The sequence below is a fragment of the Aaosphaeria arxii genome (genome assembly GCF_010015735.1).
Source record: "Aaosphaeria arxii CBS 175.79 unplaced genomic scaffold BU24scaffold_2, whole genome shotgun sequence".
NCBI lineage: Eukaryota > Fungi > Ascomycota > Dothideomycetes > Pleosporales > Aaosphaeria > Aaosphaeria arxii.
This window is the reverse complement of record NW_022983475.1, coordinates 3,513,561-3,530,153: the sequence shown is the minus strand read 5'-3', so window position 1 is coordinate 3,530,153 and position 16,593 is coordinate 3,513,561. Positions and strand designations below refer to the sequence as shown.

Below are 16,593 nucleotides of genomic sequence, written 5' to 3'. Positions count from 1 at the left end.
TTGAGGTAATAGATATAGAACTCTCAACGTTCTCAATATTTCCAATAATGATGGCACTCAATAGCTTCCTTAGCATTATTTTACCTCACCATGGCATCACCTCCAACCCCAACTCCGCGAAACACTCAAACCAGTGAGTCCCACCTGGGCCGGTAGTCTGGTCATCGTACTTCCTCCAAATCGCATTGACAAGCTGGAGAATGTTACCGCTCGATTTATGCGGCAGTGTCTGTTGTATATCATTAAGCCGCGTCCAGACAAAATTTCGCGCTTCTAACACCCCCATCGTAGATCGAAGATTGGGCGTAACTGGGTTATTTACAGAGGACAACTCTGTAATGTCGAAGTCGAGGTTGGGTTCTTGCAAGAAATCACCCATTTGGAGTATTGGGTCATGAAGGGAGAGGTCGTTAGATAAAGTGACGTCAGGGTCAAATATGTCAGGAACGTTGATGTCGTCTACTTCCGAAACCGCGCTATATCGCAGACCCGCCGCCGCAGAAAGGTAGAGCATAGGATGTATAGACCTCGACCCCGACTCCGGCGGTATCTGCTGGAGCATCATCACAAGCCGCAACGTTAACGCCAGCACAAACTCCGCATGTGCCTTCTCGTCCCCATTGTGATCGTCCGCGGGGGCGTACGTAGCCACCGTCTTCGGCAGATCATGGAAGGTTAGATGCAACTGCAGAAGCGCGGCCTGTCGATACGCCTCGGCGGTGTGCAGCAGATGTGCGACGGGCGTCTTGTCGTCCTGCGTTATGACGGGGTGTCCTTGGATTTCCTCCACGAGGACAAGCGTTCCGAAGTCCATGGCTAGGAGCTCCCGTTGTAGTTCGTGGCCAAGCGATATGTCGCACAGAGTGTCGCTGACCGTGTCGATGCGGCGACTGTTGCGGTCCTTCTGCCGATGGAGACATGTGCTTCGACACAGGGCCATTACCTGGCTGAAGACTTCGATTACTTCGCTTGAGAGACCGCACCAGGAGTTGGGTCGAGTTCCAAAGACCTCGGGGTCGGATTTCTGGGGTTGTGGTTCGGTGGGAATGTTGTCATCACTCCTTCCTGGTAGGTTTAATGCCCGGAGAAGCTTGCTTCGGTTCCGTTGCTGCTTCTTTTTGATCTTAGCTGGAATTGATCCGCGTCCCGTCATCGTGAGAAGCATTTCCCAATAGGTCAGAGCCCGCGAAAAGTAATTATACACCAGCCCGCCCGCTACGGAGGGCGTCGCCTTCCACGTCGACAGTAGTTCACGTGCAGATTCCAGGAACGGCGTTTCTGACATGCCGGGCGTGATCCAGTGTTGCGATGTCCCAAGGGAGAATATGGCGAAGAGCAAGTCTGCTGTGATGTTTGGTATTGGCGAGGACCTCACTTGTGACATCCCTTGGTTGATAGCCGCCAATGCTTGCGTTCTGAGCAGTGGCAATGTCTCGCTGAGTTGGGGCATGGTCTTCAGGAGACAGGCAGCCGACATAGTTTGCATAGTGTAGAAGACAGCTCCGGATGCGTTCCAGGAGGTCCATGCCATTGTGCGGTTGTAGTTGATGTCGGAATCGAATGTAGACCGCATTGGACAGATGAAGCGGAACCAGTATTCAATCAATGTAGTTGGTAAGTGGTTCGGTGTCTGTGGAATTCCTAGGTCCGGTATGGAGAAGTGATCATGTTGCGTGTTTGACATATCGAAGTTTTCGAGAGCCACGATCGAGTCGTAATCGCCTTCGACCAGGCCAGAATCCAGGTTGAGTTGCACATCCTGCCATGCCGAGGAGCTCACAACTGGCCAAACTGGATCCCCATCTACAGTCAAATCCTCTCGTGGTCTACTCGAGCCCTCGGCATTTCGATCTCTCTCTCCATCTCTTCCAGAATTCCACTGAAGCAAAGTACCATTTCCGTCCGCCGTCGTAGATAGCTTCTCATACTTCCTCGACCACTTCAACCTCTGTTCATACCCAGGACACACATTCCCACTCTTCCCGCAATTCCCACATCCCGGACGCTTCTCATCGCATTTGATCTACTAATCCCGTCAATCGAAATGACCAACGACCTAAAGAGGTTGCGACTGACCCGCTTAGTCTTGCACCTTGCGCAGCCTTGCCGTGATTTTGCGTTTTTCCGCCGCGTGCGCTTGGGTGCGGGTTGTTGTTGTTCCGGGGGCGGAAGAGTGTCTTCCATTTTGGGATGTTTCAAATAATGTGAAAGGGTAGTTAATTGAAGAAGAGGGAAGAGTTAAGGTAGATGTGAACAAGGTCGAGAACGCGACCGTAGCCCCGCATTAGTGGCATTCGAGGGAACTAAAAGATACCCGTACGGTGTACCTATGCCGAGATTGGAACTGTTAGCAAGCAAGTAGTCATGCAGAACCACTTCCGTTTCCGCGTTCATTGCGTCAATGTAGGATTACTTCCAATAGTGTGTGGGTTTGACTATGTTTTTGTTTTGTTTTTTACTCTTGATTAAAGGGTATATATCTAAATCCAGAAAATGTAGTACTTGCAACGATTACGCCTATGACGCGCTGTGGCAAAATGTATCTTCTGATTATGCTCCCTGCAAAACGCATTTGGGAGTGAAGTCAAATCCAAGCCAAAAGCCCAACCACCGCATATCTAACGAGTCTGGTGGATATGTGTTGAGAGAATCCTTTATATCGGTGCTGGGGCCGTAGTAGATATGCATACGCTCGTGTCGCTTTCGCTTGCTAAGATCTTGTTGAAACGCTATTCATGTGTTGTCCTGCTTTTTCTGTTCTTTCTTTTCGATTATGTTTCTTTTCCTTTTTTGGTCGAAGATCTCGCGGGCCCGCCCGCACAAAGGATCTTACTTATACGCGCATCTTCTCCCCCGTTTCGAAGCTGTTCCTCCTTCCCCAGTTCCGTGGCTGTCTCTTCAGGAACGCGCCCACGGATCCGAGATAGCCCTCGTGGCGCAGGAAGTACGCTTGCTTGCTGCCTTTGCTCCAGAAGCGGATGGCGTAGCTGAGGGTGTTCATGGTCTGCGCGTGGCCGCCGATGAAGCTGCCACCGAAGTATATGTGCGGGAGGTTGTGCTTCTCGGCGTGGAGATACGCGATCTGGCCGATGTTGTTGGAGACGGCGTAGAGGAGGGAGCGGGAGATGTCTTCGGGGCGGAACATTGAGGATGGGTGGGGGAGTTCGGATGTTCCGGAGACGAGCTCTTGCTCTGGGGTGTGTGTCTTGAGAGGGCCGTTGCAGCCGTCTTCTGCTTCTTGTTCGGCGACGCGCTTTTGTTTGTAGACCTTGCCGAATGAGGAGGCGATGTGGGTGCTCTTCAGGCCAATCTTGTTGTATGCTCCGCCGTAGATGTCGCCGACGAGGAGGTCCACTGTCGAATTGTCACCCTTTGCAGCGAGCTTGAGCATGTCGTCGAAGTTGCGCGCCCCTGTGAGGAGGGACAGGAGCCCCCATAATGTACCGCCGCCCAGTGATGTGCCACCAATGCGCTCGAATTGTCGGGGCCCGGAGACCTTGATCATGCTCACGCCAGAGCCAATGTTGACAAGCAGGTAGGGGTATATCGAAGGGGGTTGCGATGGTAGGTCCATGAATTCCATGGGCGAGTCTTCGCTGTAGGTGAAAACCTCCTTGGGGATTTCTGTGATGAAGAAGTCGAGGCCTACCAAGCAAGTTAGTCAATTGGCCATAATCGCGCACTCTGGTATGGGTTGCGCCATACCAATGATTAGACATTCCATTTCCTCCTCTCTAATCACCTCGACATTCAACGCTTCTCGTATCCTGTCGTAGTACTTGAAAGCACCACCGCCCGTTGCCATGACGCACAATTCCTCCGGCTTGGATCCATTGTTTCGCTGGTAGTCGGCCTGGAGCTTGCGCATGAAATCGATGCACGAGTCTATCCGGTCGGTTTCGAACTTGACAAAGTTGAGACGGCCGCCATCGGAGGTGGAATTGGGTTCACGGGTGAAATAGACGAGTTTGGCGAGGGAACCTCCGATCTGGGGGGAGAATGCATGTCAGCCTTGGAATTGACTAGGTTCGAGTTTGCGATGCAGGTGGGTATAGATTGAGGGGGCTGTGGATATGGATATGAAAATGGATATGGCAGACAGGCACGCGGACCCTGGTTCATGAGGGACCCTGAGGGTTCGGTCGCGTGCCGCCGCAAATTATTATTCAGGAACAGGCAGCAAGGGGGAGCTCGGCATTCAAGGGCCACGGGTTGCGATTGATTGAACAAAAAAAGTGACAATGGCACAGCAGCTTAACTTACATCGACAGCAATATGGCTCACGACTTCGGTGTGATGTGGGAGGCGGATTTCGTGGGGATCGTGTTCGTAGTCTTCGCTGCGCGGGGTTGAGGGTTCGCTATTGGTATCGTCGACGATGAATGCGCCCCGCACGTTGATGCGGACATTTCCTGGGTGGAGGATCGCATCATGAATGTCGGACTGGGTGGACAGGGCGGTCGTGCGACGAGCTCTTGTCTGGACAGCCGACGAGTCTGTCGAGACATTGCTGCTGTCGCCAGTGGCAGTAGAAATTACGGCACTGTCAGCGCTCAAGGTCGGGACATGTCGTCGCGACATGGATGCGGCGGAGGATGCGGAGGTTTCGGAGGTGGTGGAGGTGGATGCCGGGGGAGAGGTCACAGTAGTCGTGGTACTGGTAGTCGTAGTCGTAGGCCTTGGCTGCAGCCTCGCCCTCTTACCAGAACGTCTGTAGCTGTTGAAACGCCGCACTCGATGGACTTTGTGGTGGAAGTGCGATGGGAACAATAACGAGGAATGAGTCGAGGAGGTGGCCATCTCTAGCGAAGCCCCTGTTGAATGATCCATTTGTCCGTTTTCTCAACTGGGGAGACGTGATGAAGTTTTCGGCGCACAATGAGGGCCAGACGGTGGAGGGAGAGACACTGGAGAGAGGAGAGAGAGTAACCCTACACTATTGGGACGAGTAATTCCAGACAAACAATAGTGCAATGGTAGTCCCATCTACTAAAGAGTGGAAAGCTTACGGGTACACAACGATAATTATAATAAATCACTATCAATCGTCATGGCCAATCCAACCTTCGGTGCGCGGGGATTACTCCTCTTCATGGATGCCTCATCGGTACCTATCATCTTCAATTGCCCTCCACGTCAGCTCCGCTTCGGCCTCGGGCTTATGGGATTGTCCATATTCCTTTCTCTTTTACGCTCTTTTCTTTTTCCTTTCGACCACTTACGAGCCTGCGATGCGGAGCTTATCCGGTGTTCACTCAATGGCAGTTGTTAAGCTCGGTAATGTGCTCTGAGTGGTGGTGTTGCACCTCGGATCTGCCCCTGGCTGAGTGTTGGGAGCACGCTGCACACCACCCCAGACTACGAATATCAACGGCGCATCCAACAGCTGAGACAATGTTCTTCGGCGCTCGGGGCCACCTATTGCACTAATTGCCAGATTACTCCTCCCCTTCTTCTACTGGCGTCGAATTTTCGGGGAGGGGCTTCAACCGTCGAATGCCGGAAAATAAGTAATCATAGAATGGTCACGAGCGGTATTGCCGCAACGAGGCATCACTCGTGTGATAACTACCATGTCGACCAAGTGCAGTGATGAGACAATAATATTGTTAAATAATAAACCGCCTTAGATCAATTGAAGGATAATTTGGATCTATCCGTCGCCATACCGAAAAGCAACTACCCTATCCCATTGTGGTATCATAGAAAGTTATAAACAGAACGCCAGTCCCTTTCAACTCCTGAAAGCCCATAGGTCCAATGGTCGACCGGGCAGTCTTCGAGATAGTGGAGGACCATCGAAAATAATCATTCAGGCTCCTTTCGCTACCATGTGTAACCCTCTTCTAACAGTTCTCTGCCGAATTTACTTTCTGGAGTAATAACATTTTCGAAGCCCGGTTGTAGACCAGTTCCAGACCTATTCACGTCAATACCCAAGAGATCTCGAATAATCATTGATGGAAACGTACCTGATCATGGTCCTAGCCATGTTCCGAACTTTGTCCTTTAAATTCACTTGCGTTCGATCCTGTAGCAAGCCAAGTTCACGTGCGTCCTCCTTCAGAATCCTGGAGTATTGTTGGGGCATTTCGCGCATGTAATCCATCAATGCCTGCTCCGCCTCTGCTGTCCATTCAGTTCGAGTCTGGGCCCCTTTTCTTCTGCCAGTCGCCCGTGCTAGCTGATTGAGTTGTGACAGCTGCTGGAGCCCCTGGAAAGTTGATGGGGGTGGGGATTCACTGGCCCTCGCAGTGGCACTCACAGGCGGTGCCTCCACTCGTGCTGGGCTAGCATCGCGTTCTCGACGTTGAGTTTGGGGTTGATGGCTTGTTGGGGCCGAAGAATTGGGATCGAGACGAACCCTTTTCTTCACGGGTGCTTGCTCACGCCGTTCTCGGACCCTGGCCGTGCGATCATCTGCTTGGAAGGCATCGTCATCGTCGTCCTCATCGTCGTCCTCAACGCTGCGTTCAATCCTCTCAGATGCGTCATCCTCGTTGGAACTATCCTCGAACGGCATGCGGCGCTTCCGAGGCAAAATTGCCTCAGCCTGTTTTTGCTTTCCCTTCTCCGAAGGTTCTGGAGGCGGCGGTGTGTCATTGAAACCGGTACCAAACTCCACCTCACGAGCGTTCGCCTGGCGGTCAATGAAACGTTTCGGGTTCTCTTTATTCGCTGACCTCTTCCCGTTCTGGAACATGTCGGCCCAAGCAGCGCTTGATGACGGGGGACCTGAAGGCATGGCCTCGGGCACGATTACAGCCTCGTCCGGATGGTCTTCTGCTTCTTCTCTTAAGATCGGTTGGTAATCATCCTCTAGGTTCTGTTGCACTATGTCTTCCAATGTCCCGTTTGACCCATCGTCTTGATCTGGCTCGATTGGTTGCTCGAATTGCGGCTCCGGCTGCAACGTCTGCACCTGTTCCCGTTCCTGCACAGTGCGTCTTTTCTCTCTATCCAGCAAGGCATCGACACCGGCATCATTCGCAGGATCATCCGGATTGAATCTGCGGTTGCTTCGTCTCCGACCACGTCCGAATGAAGTTCGGCTTTTGCGAGGCTTCACAACGGGCTGCTCCTCTAAGGTGCGAGGTCGTTCCATTTCGAGTCGAACCTTCTCGACGATCGATGTGATGCCACCGAGTGACTCAACATCTTCTTGAAGTTCTTTGTGCCGTAACCGCACCCAGTGCAAGAGCTGCAGGATTGTTGATCTCCATGGAAATGCGGCACTGAGATATTCCTGATTAACAAGCTCCCCGCGTTCGAGTGATTGAGCATCAGTGGGGAAATATTGTCGTATCTTTTTCATTTGAGTAAGAACAAGGTCCTTATACTCTTGTGGGAGCCCACTGTCTTCTTCCGACAGACCAACCACGTCCCAGCCACGGATGAGTAGGCCTGGCCCACCCTCTGATGCCAAGAATACCTCGTCAAGCTCCTCATCCGGGTTGAATTTAGAGTTTCGTGATGCCCTTTCCATGACCAATATTGCTAGTTGTGTTCGTAGTTCCAAGCCCAATGTAAATGTTTCCTTGGCCAAGCCACTTTCTCCATGGTTCTTATCGCCGTTCCGGGATGCGCTAGTCAAGGATTTCATGAATAACGAAGGGAAAAGATACTTGTCGAGCGGACGAAGATCCTCCCATATCCTTTCTTGGGATCTGTCGGTTCCAATCATCTGCTTAGCAAAGATGGCAAGGTTGGCAAGGTAGAGAACTATATCGATCCCGGGTTCAACAGATTCGGGCTGACGATCAGGACCCACGATCGCCCGCTCAACAGCGCGCACATTGATGTAGCGCGTTGTCCCATCCTGCCGTTCCTCTGCGCAGTATCTACTCAGACGGAGTTCCAGGTCCGCATCGAAATCCCGATAGTCCTGAATAAAATCGGAATCAGGCTTTTGCATCTCCAGTATGTTGTGGTCGTCGTCTTCAATGCGACCATCCTTCGGCGCTAAATGGTGCAGAAATGTTGTCGAAACGGCATATAAGTTGGGGAGGTGGCGTACTATAAAGCGTGGTTCCAGCATTTCGGCTTCAGTGACGGACATTGAGGTGATCGCAGTTGTTCCAGACATTTGTGAAAGACCACCAGGAGAGCGATGAAGTTCCAAGACATCGATTTGAGGGCGCGGAGGCGTCTGCAAAGTGCGGTCAAGCACAATGGGCGTCTCCACTTCCTCGACAATTGTGAGCTCCGAGACCTGCTCCTTCCGTCCCTTTTTTTTTGTTATACGCGTCGATTGATCATCTAGACCACTGTCGCTAGCAACGCTGGCCTGTCGGGCACTGCGGCGCGTGGGTTTGACTGCTGGAACTGCTGATTCGATTTCACGACTGGCGCTCCGGGTAGTTCTTTTGCGCGACAGACGCGCGGATTGTTGGGATGGAGCGACATCTTGCACCTGCGGAGTTGGGGTAATGCGACGACTCGAAGAGCGCACACCTCTCCTCTCAGCCATTGTTGATCAAATCAGTGTTGCGCATAGGGTTGACTGTAATGACGAGTAAATAGAGAGTGCGGAGCATGAAAACGCGAGGGGTGTACTTGTGATGGGTGCCCAGACGTCAAGATCATCATCAAAACATTGGTTAGTGGACCAAAACATGGGGACAGCATCCGGCATTCCGCCATTCGGCAGTCCCATACGAGTACGGTAGGGGTCGAGGAACATGAAAACAAGACACACGGGCCTCTACATCAACCTCATCAACAAGCAACCCTTAGACGACAAAAGCAGCCTATTAACTATTCGAAGATTATATTTACTGTCTTCGGTTATATCTGCGAAACCTACTCCGTAGAAACTGTTTAAATAACAAGTTTGTTAATGATGTTGTAATGGTGGGTGGCCGCGCTTTATTTTCATGTATTTCGACGATAATACTGTACAAGCCTTAGGCACGACTCTACAATAGGAATAGTTCGGGCAAGGCTACGGATGTTGTCACGTGATGCTCTCGATTTAGAAACATGGGTCGCAGGGCGGGCAGGGGGCATCGGCGTTCAGGGACGGATTCACATTCGAGCATCTCCAAGTGTCACATTGCCCTGGATCGTGTCGCAAATTGTCCATGGCTACCGTGTTACAATTCTCCTCTTCTTTTTAATGAACCTTGAAATCTTTGTTCAGCGTGGAACTATCCCATCATAGTCGCACGTGCAAGGGCCTTTTTGGGAGTCCAGATTGGACACTCCTCGATATTTACTTATTCTCTCCTCCTCAACCACTACCGTGCTCCATAATCCGCCTTCTCCACTTCCTCGAACCCCTTTCTCGACCCGCCAGTGACATCGCCCATTGAAACGTTCTACCTAGATATTACGAGCTGTAGTGTTGGTTTTGATTCGTGCCCCTTGCGCGTATCCTCGTATCAGCCACTCGTCCTTTCGCCTTACTGTGTACAATCCAGCTCTGTACTACCACCATCTCTCTGCCACCTCCGTGCAATTTTGCGACGCAGCCTGTAGGCCTGTCGAAACTTCTTGTCGGATTCTTTGTCTTCTCCTCGACGTTATTTCTTTCCTTTCTCCATCACATTCTTTACCTTCCTTCAACTATTCTACCCCGACTACTACCTACTACCGATCCCTCCCCTGTCCACATTTCGCCATCACCATGAGGCTACGACACTCCCGAGGACCCGCGCTCCTCCTCCTCCTTCCTACACTCCAGGTTCTCGCTGCCTCGATCGCGAAAGACCTCGATATCGACGATAAACAGATTGCCCGTGGGCGCCCGGCCATACCAGCATACCCAGACCTCACAGCCCTGCCTTCCCCATCCCCGGCCCCCGCTTCGAAAGGAACAAAAGACGCTCCTGTAGATGGGTTCGATGGCAAGCCCCACGAAGGACCTTATGTCGAAGACAAACCCACTACTCCAAAGAACACGCCTGCCGCGATTGAAGAATTGCGTCTGGGGGCCACTCGTATCAACACTCCCACGAAGGAGCTGACAAAAGAAGAGTGGGCTACTCTCGGGGAGGAGGACGATGGGGTCATGAACGATCCAGACAGGAAATCACCTACGGGAAATACTGGCACAGAGGGTGGTGTGTCCGCCAAAGAGAAAGATCGAAAAGAACAGGAAGATAGGACAGGTTCGAAAGTGGAGAAAATCCCAGAATCGCCGAAGGAGGCTCCTGCGTTACCACACAGCGATCAGCAACAGCAATTCTTAGACGAACTCAACCTTCCCACGCAGACCCGGGTTCTCGGTGCCCAAGGACTAGAGGTACGTCGCATACATTCGTTTGTGAACCACTTTGCTAACAATACCAGAAACCTACTGATCTTCCCGAATCCCCCCACGATGACATTCCCAACCCATTGCCCCCATCCGTCCCTAAAGTCGATGGGCTCGATACCGAGTCTCCGAAGCACAGTACCGCATACGATGATTCTTCCGATAATGAGGATCCGGAGGGCATCATTCGACCGTTCCACTCATTCGTTCTCTCATTCACCATGATCATCTTCTCAGAGATTGGAGACAAGACATTCTTGGTCGCTGCATTGATGGCCATGCGTCACCCTCGACTGGTTGTTTTCACTGCCGCTTTCGCTGCGCTCATCGCCATGACAGTTCTTTCTGCCGTGCTCGGACACGCCCTTCCCGCGCTCATTCCTGAACGCCTTACACATTTCGCAGCCGCCGTCCTTTTCCTGGTATTTGGTGCTAAATTGATGCGTGAAGGATTAGCCATGAGCCCCGGCGAAGGTGTGGGCGAGGAGATGAGAGAGGTAGAAATGGAATTGGAAGAGAAGGAGCAACTTGCCCGCGCAAATGGACGACGAAAATCCTCCATCTCTCCATATGCCCTTGAATCCGGCCGTGCCCGACGGTCAAGGTCGAATTCCCGTCTCCCTGCTCCAGCACGTAGCCCCTCATCTTCACCTGCACGATCCCCATCGCCACATGGCTCATCGGTCGCAAAGGCTATGAGTGGTCTCAACAATCTTTTCTCTCTTCTTCTTAGCCCGGCTTGGGTGCAAACATTCATTATGACTTTCCTTGGAGAGTGGGGAGATCGCAGCCAAATTGCTACTATTGCGATGGCAGCTGGATCTGATTATTGGTGGGTCACCGGAGGTGCTGTCATAGGCCATGGTTGCTGCACTGCTCTTGCTGTTATCGGCGGGCGTGCCATTGCTGGCAAAGTTAGCATGCGTGTTGGTAAGTCTCAGTACATTCAAACTAATTAAACAACTGCTAACATGATATCAGTCACACTGGGAGGCGCTTTTGCATTCCTGGCATTTGGCATTATCTACCTTTTCGAAGCCGCATACCACGAATAGATGGTACCTTTATCGAGATATCAGCTCCTCAAGACATACCTGCCAACACTATATTACATACTCGGTTGCCATCGATCTTCCGAATATCTATCCCCGCTACAACCACATTTTCCTTCGATGCTGTAATATTAATCCGTCACCTCACAAGCATACACAAACACACGCTCTCTCTATCTCTTATTGGAATCACACATGGTACGAAACGGCTGTCAAAACGGGGAAATCTGTCTGGTGTTCTTGGGTGTTTTCTGTCCATCTCTCTGGTTGCACAATGCACATGCATCGAAATCGTCTTTTTGTACTCTTTAGGAACAATGATAATTAGTTGCTCCTCCCATGCGTACTACAGCCTGTCTTTGTGAGAGGAAAGCGATGGCAAGGCTGTAGTAAGTATAGGTTGCCATACACAACACTACCTCAAAGCTGTACACATTGCTCTCACGTCTATCATTTACAAGCCATGGCCTCCGAGGCAGGGCCAGAGGAGTAAGAATTTGCTAACACTAAATATAGGCTTCTTGATCCAAGAGCACTCGTGTACCTCTATTCTTTTGTGGAAGACGCCACCAGCTGCCACCCCATGAATGTCTCAGATTCTTGCCCATTTGAGTAGCACTCCAACGCCAACTACCGGCAGCACATTAACGAGTTACCCAGCAAACTCCGGTGGGATTCTCGCGCGAACGAAAGCCCCTGCTGCAAGCAAGATGGCGAAGACGTTATACACAAAGCTTCAGCCAAAGTTAAACACGATGCGACTAATCGATTTCCGACTGACAGCGATTGCGATTAAGATACCGGCCAGGCTCGGGCGCATGAGAACGACGTCTGCAGCAGGTTTGGCGACATCGGCTCCCTCGTTCATGTGGACGCCGATAGAGAGGCCTGTGCCAACGCGACTGCGTCGTTTGTCCCATCTCCGCAGAACATGACGATAGGTTTTTTTATGTGGACGACCATGAAGTCGTCACCAAGCCGCAAAATCGCAGAAACATCTTTTAGTTCAAGATTCTACGTACTTTTTCCCGCATACTTCAGATCATCTTTGATATTACTCTCGTACAACATATACGATATTAAGAACTTTTCACGTGTGCGATTAAGCAACACCCAGACCGACGAGCACTAAGAGCGCCACATTCATAACCACAATGACACCCCAAATCAGGAGTGCAAAAATCGTCATAACCCAGCCATTGTTCATCTGAACATGTCTTTCCCCCTCATCTCCCGTCCCGACCGGCCCATTCTCGTCGAGTATGTCCACTTTCATGTACTTCTCACGGCAGGTAAACCAGATTAAGGGAGCGCTGACAAAGGGTAGAATAACGCTCAGCGCCACTTGAGAACCCTGAAGCGCTTTACCAAGCCCTTCGCGGCCCACCGAGCCGGCAATGATGATGCTGGGCGTGATGCTAATTGAACGGGTGATGAGGCGACGGAGCCATGGCTTGAGTGACCAGTTGAGCTGGCCTTCAGAGACCATCTGACCACTGATTGTGCATACAATACCCGCCGAGGTACCTGACAGTAGCAAGGCCAATGCGAACAAGGTACCAGCAACGGGCGCAATGGACCGAGAGAGGAGGCTGTGAATCGAGAAGAGGTCCGCGTTATCGGCTTGGGGGAGGCCATAGAGGGATGCACCAGCAACAATCAGGATGGAGCTATTAACGAAAAGAGCAAAAGTGAAGAGAGTGAATGCTAGTTCGACAATGCTGTACAACATGCATGATTGAATAGCGGCCAAAGAGGGTTTGTACTTGATTCGGTCGTCAACAGAGTCCGTCTCCAGTGTCCTTGATGTGTTGTTGATCATATCGAATTCGCGTAGGCGCGGCTGGACAACGCCGCTTCCCAGGTAAAGACTATGGGGCATGACAGTAGCTCCAAGGATACCACAAGATTGGTACAAACTTATGGCTGTTAGCAAAGAGATGATAAGGCTGGTCAAGGCTCACCTACGCTTGTGACTTTACTAATGTAGAAGAGGGTAAGTATCCGCGGAAAACATCTCCAACAGGTGCTTTAATCTTGCTGAGCTCAAAGCAGAAACAAATGACGACTCCGATGACTAGGAGCATTACGAAGATCTCAAACGTTCTCAGAGCACGCATTGTGCCAGAAGGACGGTAGAAAATTAGAATGATGAGCACATCGACAATGGATATAGCGCAGCCCGCAACGAGAGGGACATCAAGGAGTAGATTGAGAGCAATGGCAGTGCCAATAACCTATTACAATTAGATAAGATGAAGCCTATAGAGAAACTTAGAGCATACCTCTGCAATATCGGTTGCAATGATTGCGGACTCTGCAAAGGCATAGAGGACATAGTTAAGCCATGGCGGGAGATTTGCTTTGCAATTCTCAGCGAGGTTCATTCCCGTGACAGAACCTAACTTGATGCACAAGGATTGGAGGAATATAGCGAAAATGTTCGACATTAACACGATAAACAGAAGTTTGAACCTGAAAGAAGCACCGGCAGCAACATCGGTCGCGTAATTTCCTGGAGCCATGATTTAGTAGATACCTTTGGGTAAATTGAGACATGAATGGTCCGTGTGAGACATTGCCTACCAGGATCGATATACGCAACGGCAACCATGAAACCAGGTCCGATGAATTTCGTATATTTGACTACCATGTTCGAAGCTCTTCTAGTGAGCACACGCAGCGAGGTACGCCAGGTGCCAATCACGCTGTCAGAATTCCTGTCTGGGTTGCCAGGTGCGTCACCATTGATGGTTCCCGAACGTTTGCCTTTACCAATGACATCGTTGCCCTGGCCATCGAACGCCTTCGACTTAACTGTACTGTCTGTTCCGTCAATTGTATGGAGTTCGGTCGGTTCTATACTAGATGCGATTGCATCCGTAGGGCCTATTTTATGGTGTCTTTGCAATTTAGCAGCTTGACTGTGGTTAAGGCCAGCCCTGGTCGTTGCGTCAGCAATGAGGGTAGTATTTGGGCTCTGATTCCAGCCCTCTGTATCAGAAGGATCGGCACGTGAGGGACAATTCATCACGAAAAGAAGAGAATGAAGTGATATTGAGTACGAAAATGTTTGAGGAAATAGTTTGGTTTGCCGGCAACGTCGAAACATGGACACCGTTGTTCTACTAGTGACATATCATTTTCCAGCAATTGGCCAATTGAATCGGATCCCGATCTTCCCGAACTGCACAATTTCTAGCTACCACCATCAATTACTTCGTACCCATGGGCAACTACTGCTCGAACCCTTTGCAGATGGTTTTGACAGATGAGCATTCCGCTTTAAGAATATCACCTGACATTCGCTTAGTCGTATAGTATAAATTTAATGAGTATTAGCTCCTATAATATTTTCTCCAACATAGGAGGTCCAATACTCCTTCCTGATAGAGTAATGCATATTCAAGAACACCTCTGCTACAAAATCAAAGTCAAATACAGAAGCTTTTCTTACATGTTACTTCAGGATCCGGACCTATGTCCCTTACTTTATCAAATGTATGGTGGTTCAATAATCATTCACCAAAATAGCATAATTAAAATTCAAAAGTTTTGAATTATCAATCGGCGGAGGGGTTCTATCATCTGTTGCGCACTTAAAGCCACTTCAAGAACACGAATTTCTTGCCAGCATAACACGGTTTACCTCTGAAGTACAGATTAAGAATATAGACACCATGAATGGTCTTTGGCGATGAAGATTCAGGTGCTGTTCAATCAATTGGAAAAAGATTTCCATTTTTAAACGTGCAAAGAGACTGCTCAATTTGCTGTTAAACTGATACATAACCCTCACTACTATTCATCCAGGCGGGCTTGTTGGTTAGAGGTTCTGTCACTGCAATTTCAGCAACTATTGGGCTTGTTCCCAGGGACAAGAAATCAACTATGAGAAGCAACAACTATAATAAGTTCTCAACGATTATCCTGTTTCTGAATTAATTATTCTTTTCACTCTTTCAGGGCAAGTACTACGGTTCCATAAACACTGATATACACAGAACCAAGCATCTCGGATTCACCAAAACTGACGCCAACAATTGCATTTCCGCCTTGGCTAGCACAGTCCTTGCACATCCTTTCAGCAGCTTGGTGGTGTGCGTTGTAAACTGCATGCGTTAAAGCCTTCGCACTGCTTCCATTTCCACCGAACTTGAGCGATGCTTTGATATCTTTGAGAACCATCGTGAAGCTGCCGTAAACGACGCCGATCGTTTTGGAAATATTATATCCCGCCAAGTTTTCCGTAGTAGAAGTCAAAATTGAGCTTGTCGTACAATGAGGCTCTGTGTCGGAGGATCGGTTTGAAGGAGCCCTTGGTAGACTATTTGGGTCGCCTTCTGGATGCATCAGCTGTCTTAAGTCGCGGTTTTTGAATATGGTAGTTTCTGGAATAAATGTAGCTCTCTGGAGTGACACTGGGAGGTGTCAAGAACGTGTTGTATGCGTGATTGAAATATGATCGCTAGAAATGTCGGAATTTGAAGACAGAGTGTTCAGGTACTTCTGAAGTATTGTTGCAGGATGTAATCAGCGAGCGTAATTTCTTAAATTACAGTCCTTGTTACAACATACTTTAAAGGCTAAACTGCAATATTTATCTTTTACTGTATTAGGAATACGTAGTATGAGGAAGGATGAGGTTTACAAAGCTGCACTTTCGATTTCTTTATCACATTTTGTCTGCTTTCACCCTGTAAGCCTTTTCTACATTAGATAACTTTAGAGTTTAATTTTATCAGCAGGTTAGTTCTATATTTTTTCATGCATTATCTACTAAACTATTCTACATGCCCTTAAATTAGTCCTCGTTATACAGGGCTAAGAATTCTTTCGATGTGTAGGATCTTCGTCAAATGAAGATATCCATCCTGTTTCAGGGCGTGGCCTTCAACAACAACATTGGTGTGGTGGGCTCGACTTTCTGAGCTTCAAGAGTTGGTAAGGTCAGTCATGATTGCCTTACCGGTGGAGGTCTTCTTTTTCTATCAAATTGCAATCATATGGATTTTCATCTTGATACAAGAAAAGCGCTGGATCGATTCTGTTTTCAATATCTAGAAAGAGGTATTCGAGGAGGCACATAGACCAGCCAGAAGGGGAGGTTTGAAAGCACGATTATTGACGAACTGTACGCAGCCTCTGTCCATTACAGGAAAGAATGTCGAACACAACGAGGCCTAGTCGACCGTGGAGAACCCAAATCGCCCATTTTAAAGCTCAGTATTCAGTCGGCACAATCACTCAAAACACTAATCAATAACTAGGGACTTCAGTCAG

At 49.6% G+C, this 16,593-nt stretch overlaps 6 protein-coding genes across 6 annotated transcripts; 2 read left to right on the top strand and 4 right to left on the bottom strand.

The window, feature by feature from the left end:
- Positions 1-85: 85 nt before the first annotated feature.
- BU24DRAFT_406386 (uncharacterized protein) lies at positions 86-2,184 on the bottom strand (the record flags this gene model as incomplete). Its single annotated transcript, XM_033525761.1, has 2 exons — positions 86-2,023; positions 2,077-2,184. 2 exons carry the CDS (start codon positions 2,182-2,184, stop codon positions 86-88), a joined length of 2,046 nt encoding a protein of 681 aa, XP_033388098.1.
- Positions 2,185-2,403: 219 nt separating this feature from the next.
- On the top strand, positions 2,404-2,755 carry BU24DRAFT_126580 (uncharacterized protein). Its single transcript, XM_033520959.1, has one exon. It carries the CDS (start codon positions 2,438-2,440, stop codon positions 2,675-2,677), a length of 240 nt encoding a protein of 79 aa, XP_033388097.1. The 5' UTR covers positions 2,404-2,437; the 3' UTR covers positions 2,678-2,755.
- A 78-nt stretch (positions 2,756-2,833) lies between these two features.
- On the bottom strand, positions 2,834-4,581 carry BU24DRAFT_340961 (pantothenate kinase 4; the record flags this gene model as incomplete). Its single annotated transcript, XM_033523252.1, has 3 exons — positions 2,834-3,645; positions 3,706-3,988; positions 4,264-4,581. The coding sequence occupies 3 exons, from the start codon at positions 4,579-4,581 to the stop codon at positions 2,834-2,836; spliced, it is 1,413 nt and encodes a 470-aa protein (XP_033388096.1).
- A 1,014-nt stretch (positions 4,582-5,595) lies between these two features.
- BU24DRAFT_386855 (uncharacterized protein) lies at positions 5,596-8,587 on the bottom strand. The gene is made up of 2 exons (XM_033524940.1): positions 5,973-8,587; positions 5,596-5,920 (listed from the first exon to the last, which is right to left on the bottom strand). The coding sequence occupies exons 1-2, from the start codon at positions 8,468-8,470 to the stop codon at positions 5,827-5,829; spliced, it is 2,592 nt and encodes an 863-aa protein (XP_033388095.1). The 5' UTR covers positions 8,471-8,587; the 3' UTR covers positions 5,596-5,826.
- An 809-nt stretch (positions 8,588-9,396) lies between these two features.
- Positions 9,397-11,466, top strand: BU24DRAFT_126570 (UPF0016-domain-containing protein). Its single transcript, XM_033520958.1, has 3 exons — positions 9,397-10,246; positions 10,294-11,188; positions 11,240-11,466. The coding sequence occupies exons 1-3, from the start codon at positions 9,629-9,631 to the stop codon at positions 11,311-11,313; spliced, it is 1,587 nt and encodes a 528-aa protein (XP_033388094.1). The 5' UTR covers positions 9,397-9,628; the 3' UTR covers positions 11,314-11,466.
- Positions 11,467-12,337: 871 nt separating this feature from the next.
- Positions 12,338-14,395, bottom strand: BU24DRAFT_386850 (natural resistance-associated macrophage protein). Its single transcript, XM_033524939.1, has 4 exons — positions 13,897-14,395; positions 13,596-13,825; positions 13,279-13,547; positions 12,338-13,229 (listed from the first exon to the last, which is right to left on the bottom strand). Exons 1-4 carry the CDS (start codon positions 14,339-14,341, stop codon positions 12,413-12,415), a joined length of 1,761 nt encoding a protein of 586 aa, XP_033388093.1. The 5' UTR covers positions 14,342-14,395; the 3' UTR covers positions 12,338-12,412.
- Positions 14,396-16,593: the final 2,198 nt, after the last annotated feature.

Coding starts and splice junctions, on each gene's coding strand:
- BU24DRAFT_126580 (XM_033520959.1), top strand. CDS start 2,438: ATGTTTTTGTTTTGTTTTTTACTCTTGATTAAAGGGTATATATCTAAA.
- BU24DRAFT_386855 (XM_033524940.1), bottom strand. CDS start 8,470: ATGGCTGAGAGGAGAGGTGTGCGCTCTTCGAGTCGTCGCATTACCCCA. Junction 5,921..5,972: donor ATGGCTAGGACCATGATCAG/GTACGTTTCCAT, acceptor TGACGTGAATAG/GTCTGGAACTGGTCTACAAC.
- BU24DRAFT_126570 (XM_033520958.1), top strand. CDS start 9,629: ATGAGGCTACGACACTCCCGAGGACCCGCGCTCCTCCTCCTCCTTCCT. Junction 10,247..10,293: donor TCGGTGCCCAAGGACTAGAG/GTACGTCGCATA, acceptor TAACAATACCAG/AAACCTACTGATCTTCCCGA. Junction 11,189..11,239: donor CAAAGTTAGCATGCGTGTTG/GTAAGTCTCAGT, acceptor ACATGATATCAG/TCACACTGGGAGGCGCTTTT.
- BU24DRAFT_386850 (XM_033524939.1), bottom strand. CDS start 14,341: ATGAATTGTCCCTCACGTGCCGATCCTTCTGATACAGAGGGCTGGAAT. Junction 13,548..13,595: donor TTGCAACCGATATTGCAGAG/GTATGCTCTAAG, acceptor TAATTGTAATAG/GTTATTGGCACTGCCATTGC. Junction 13,230..13,278: donor ACATTAGTAAAGTCACAAGC/GTAGGTGAGCCT, acceptor AACAGCCATAAG/TTTGTACCAATCTTGTGGTA.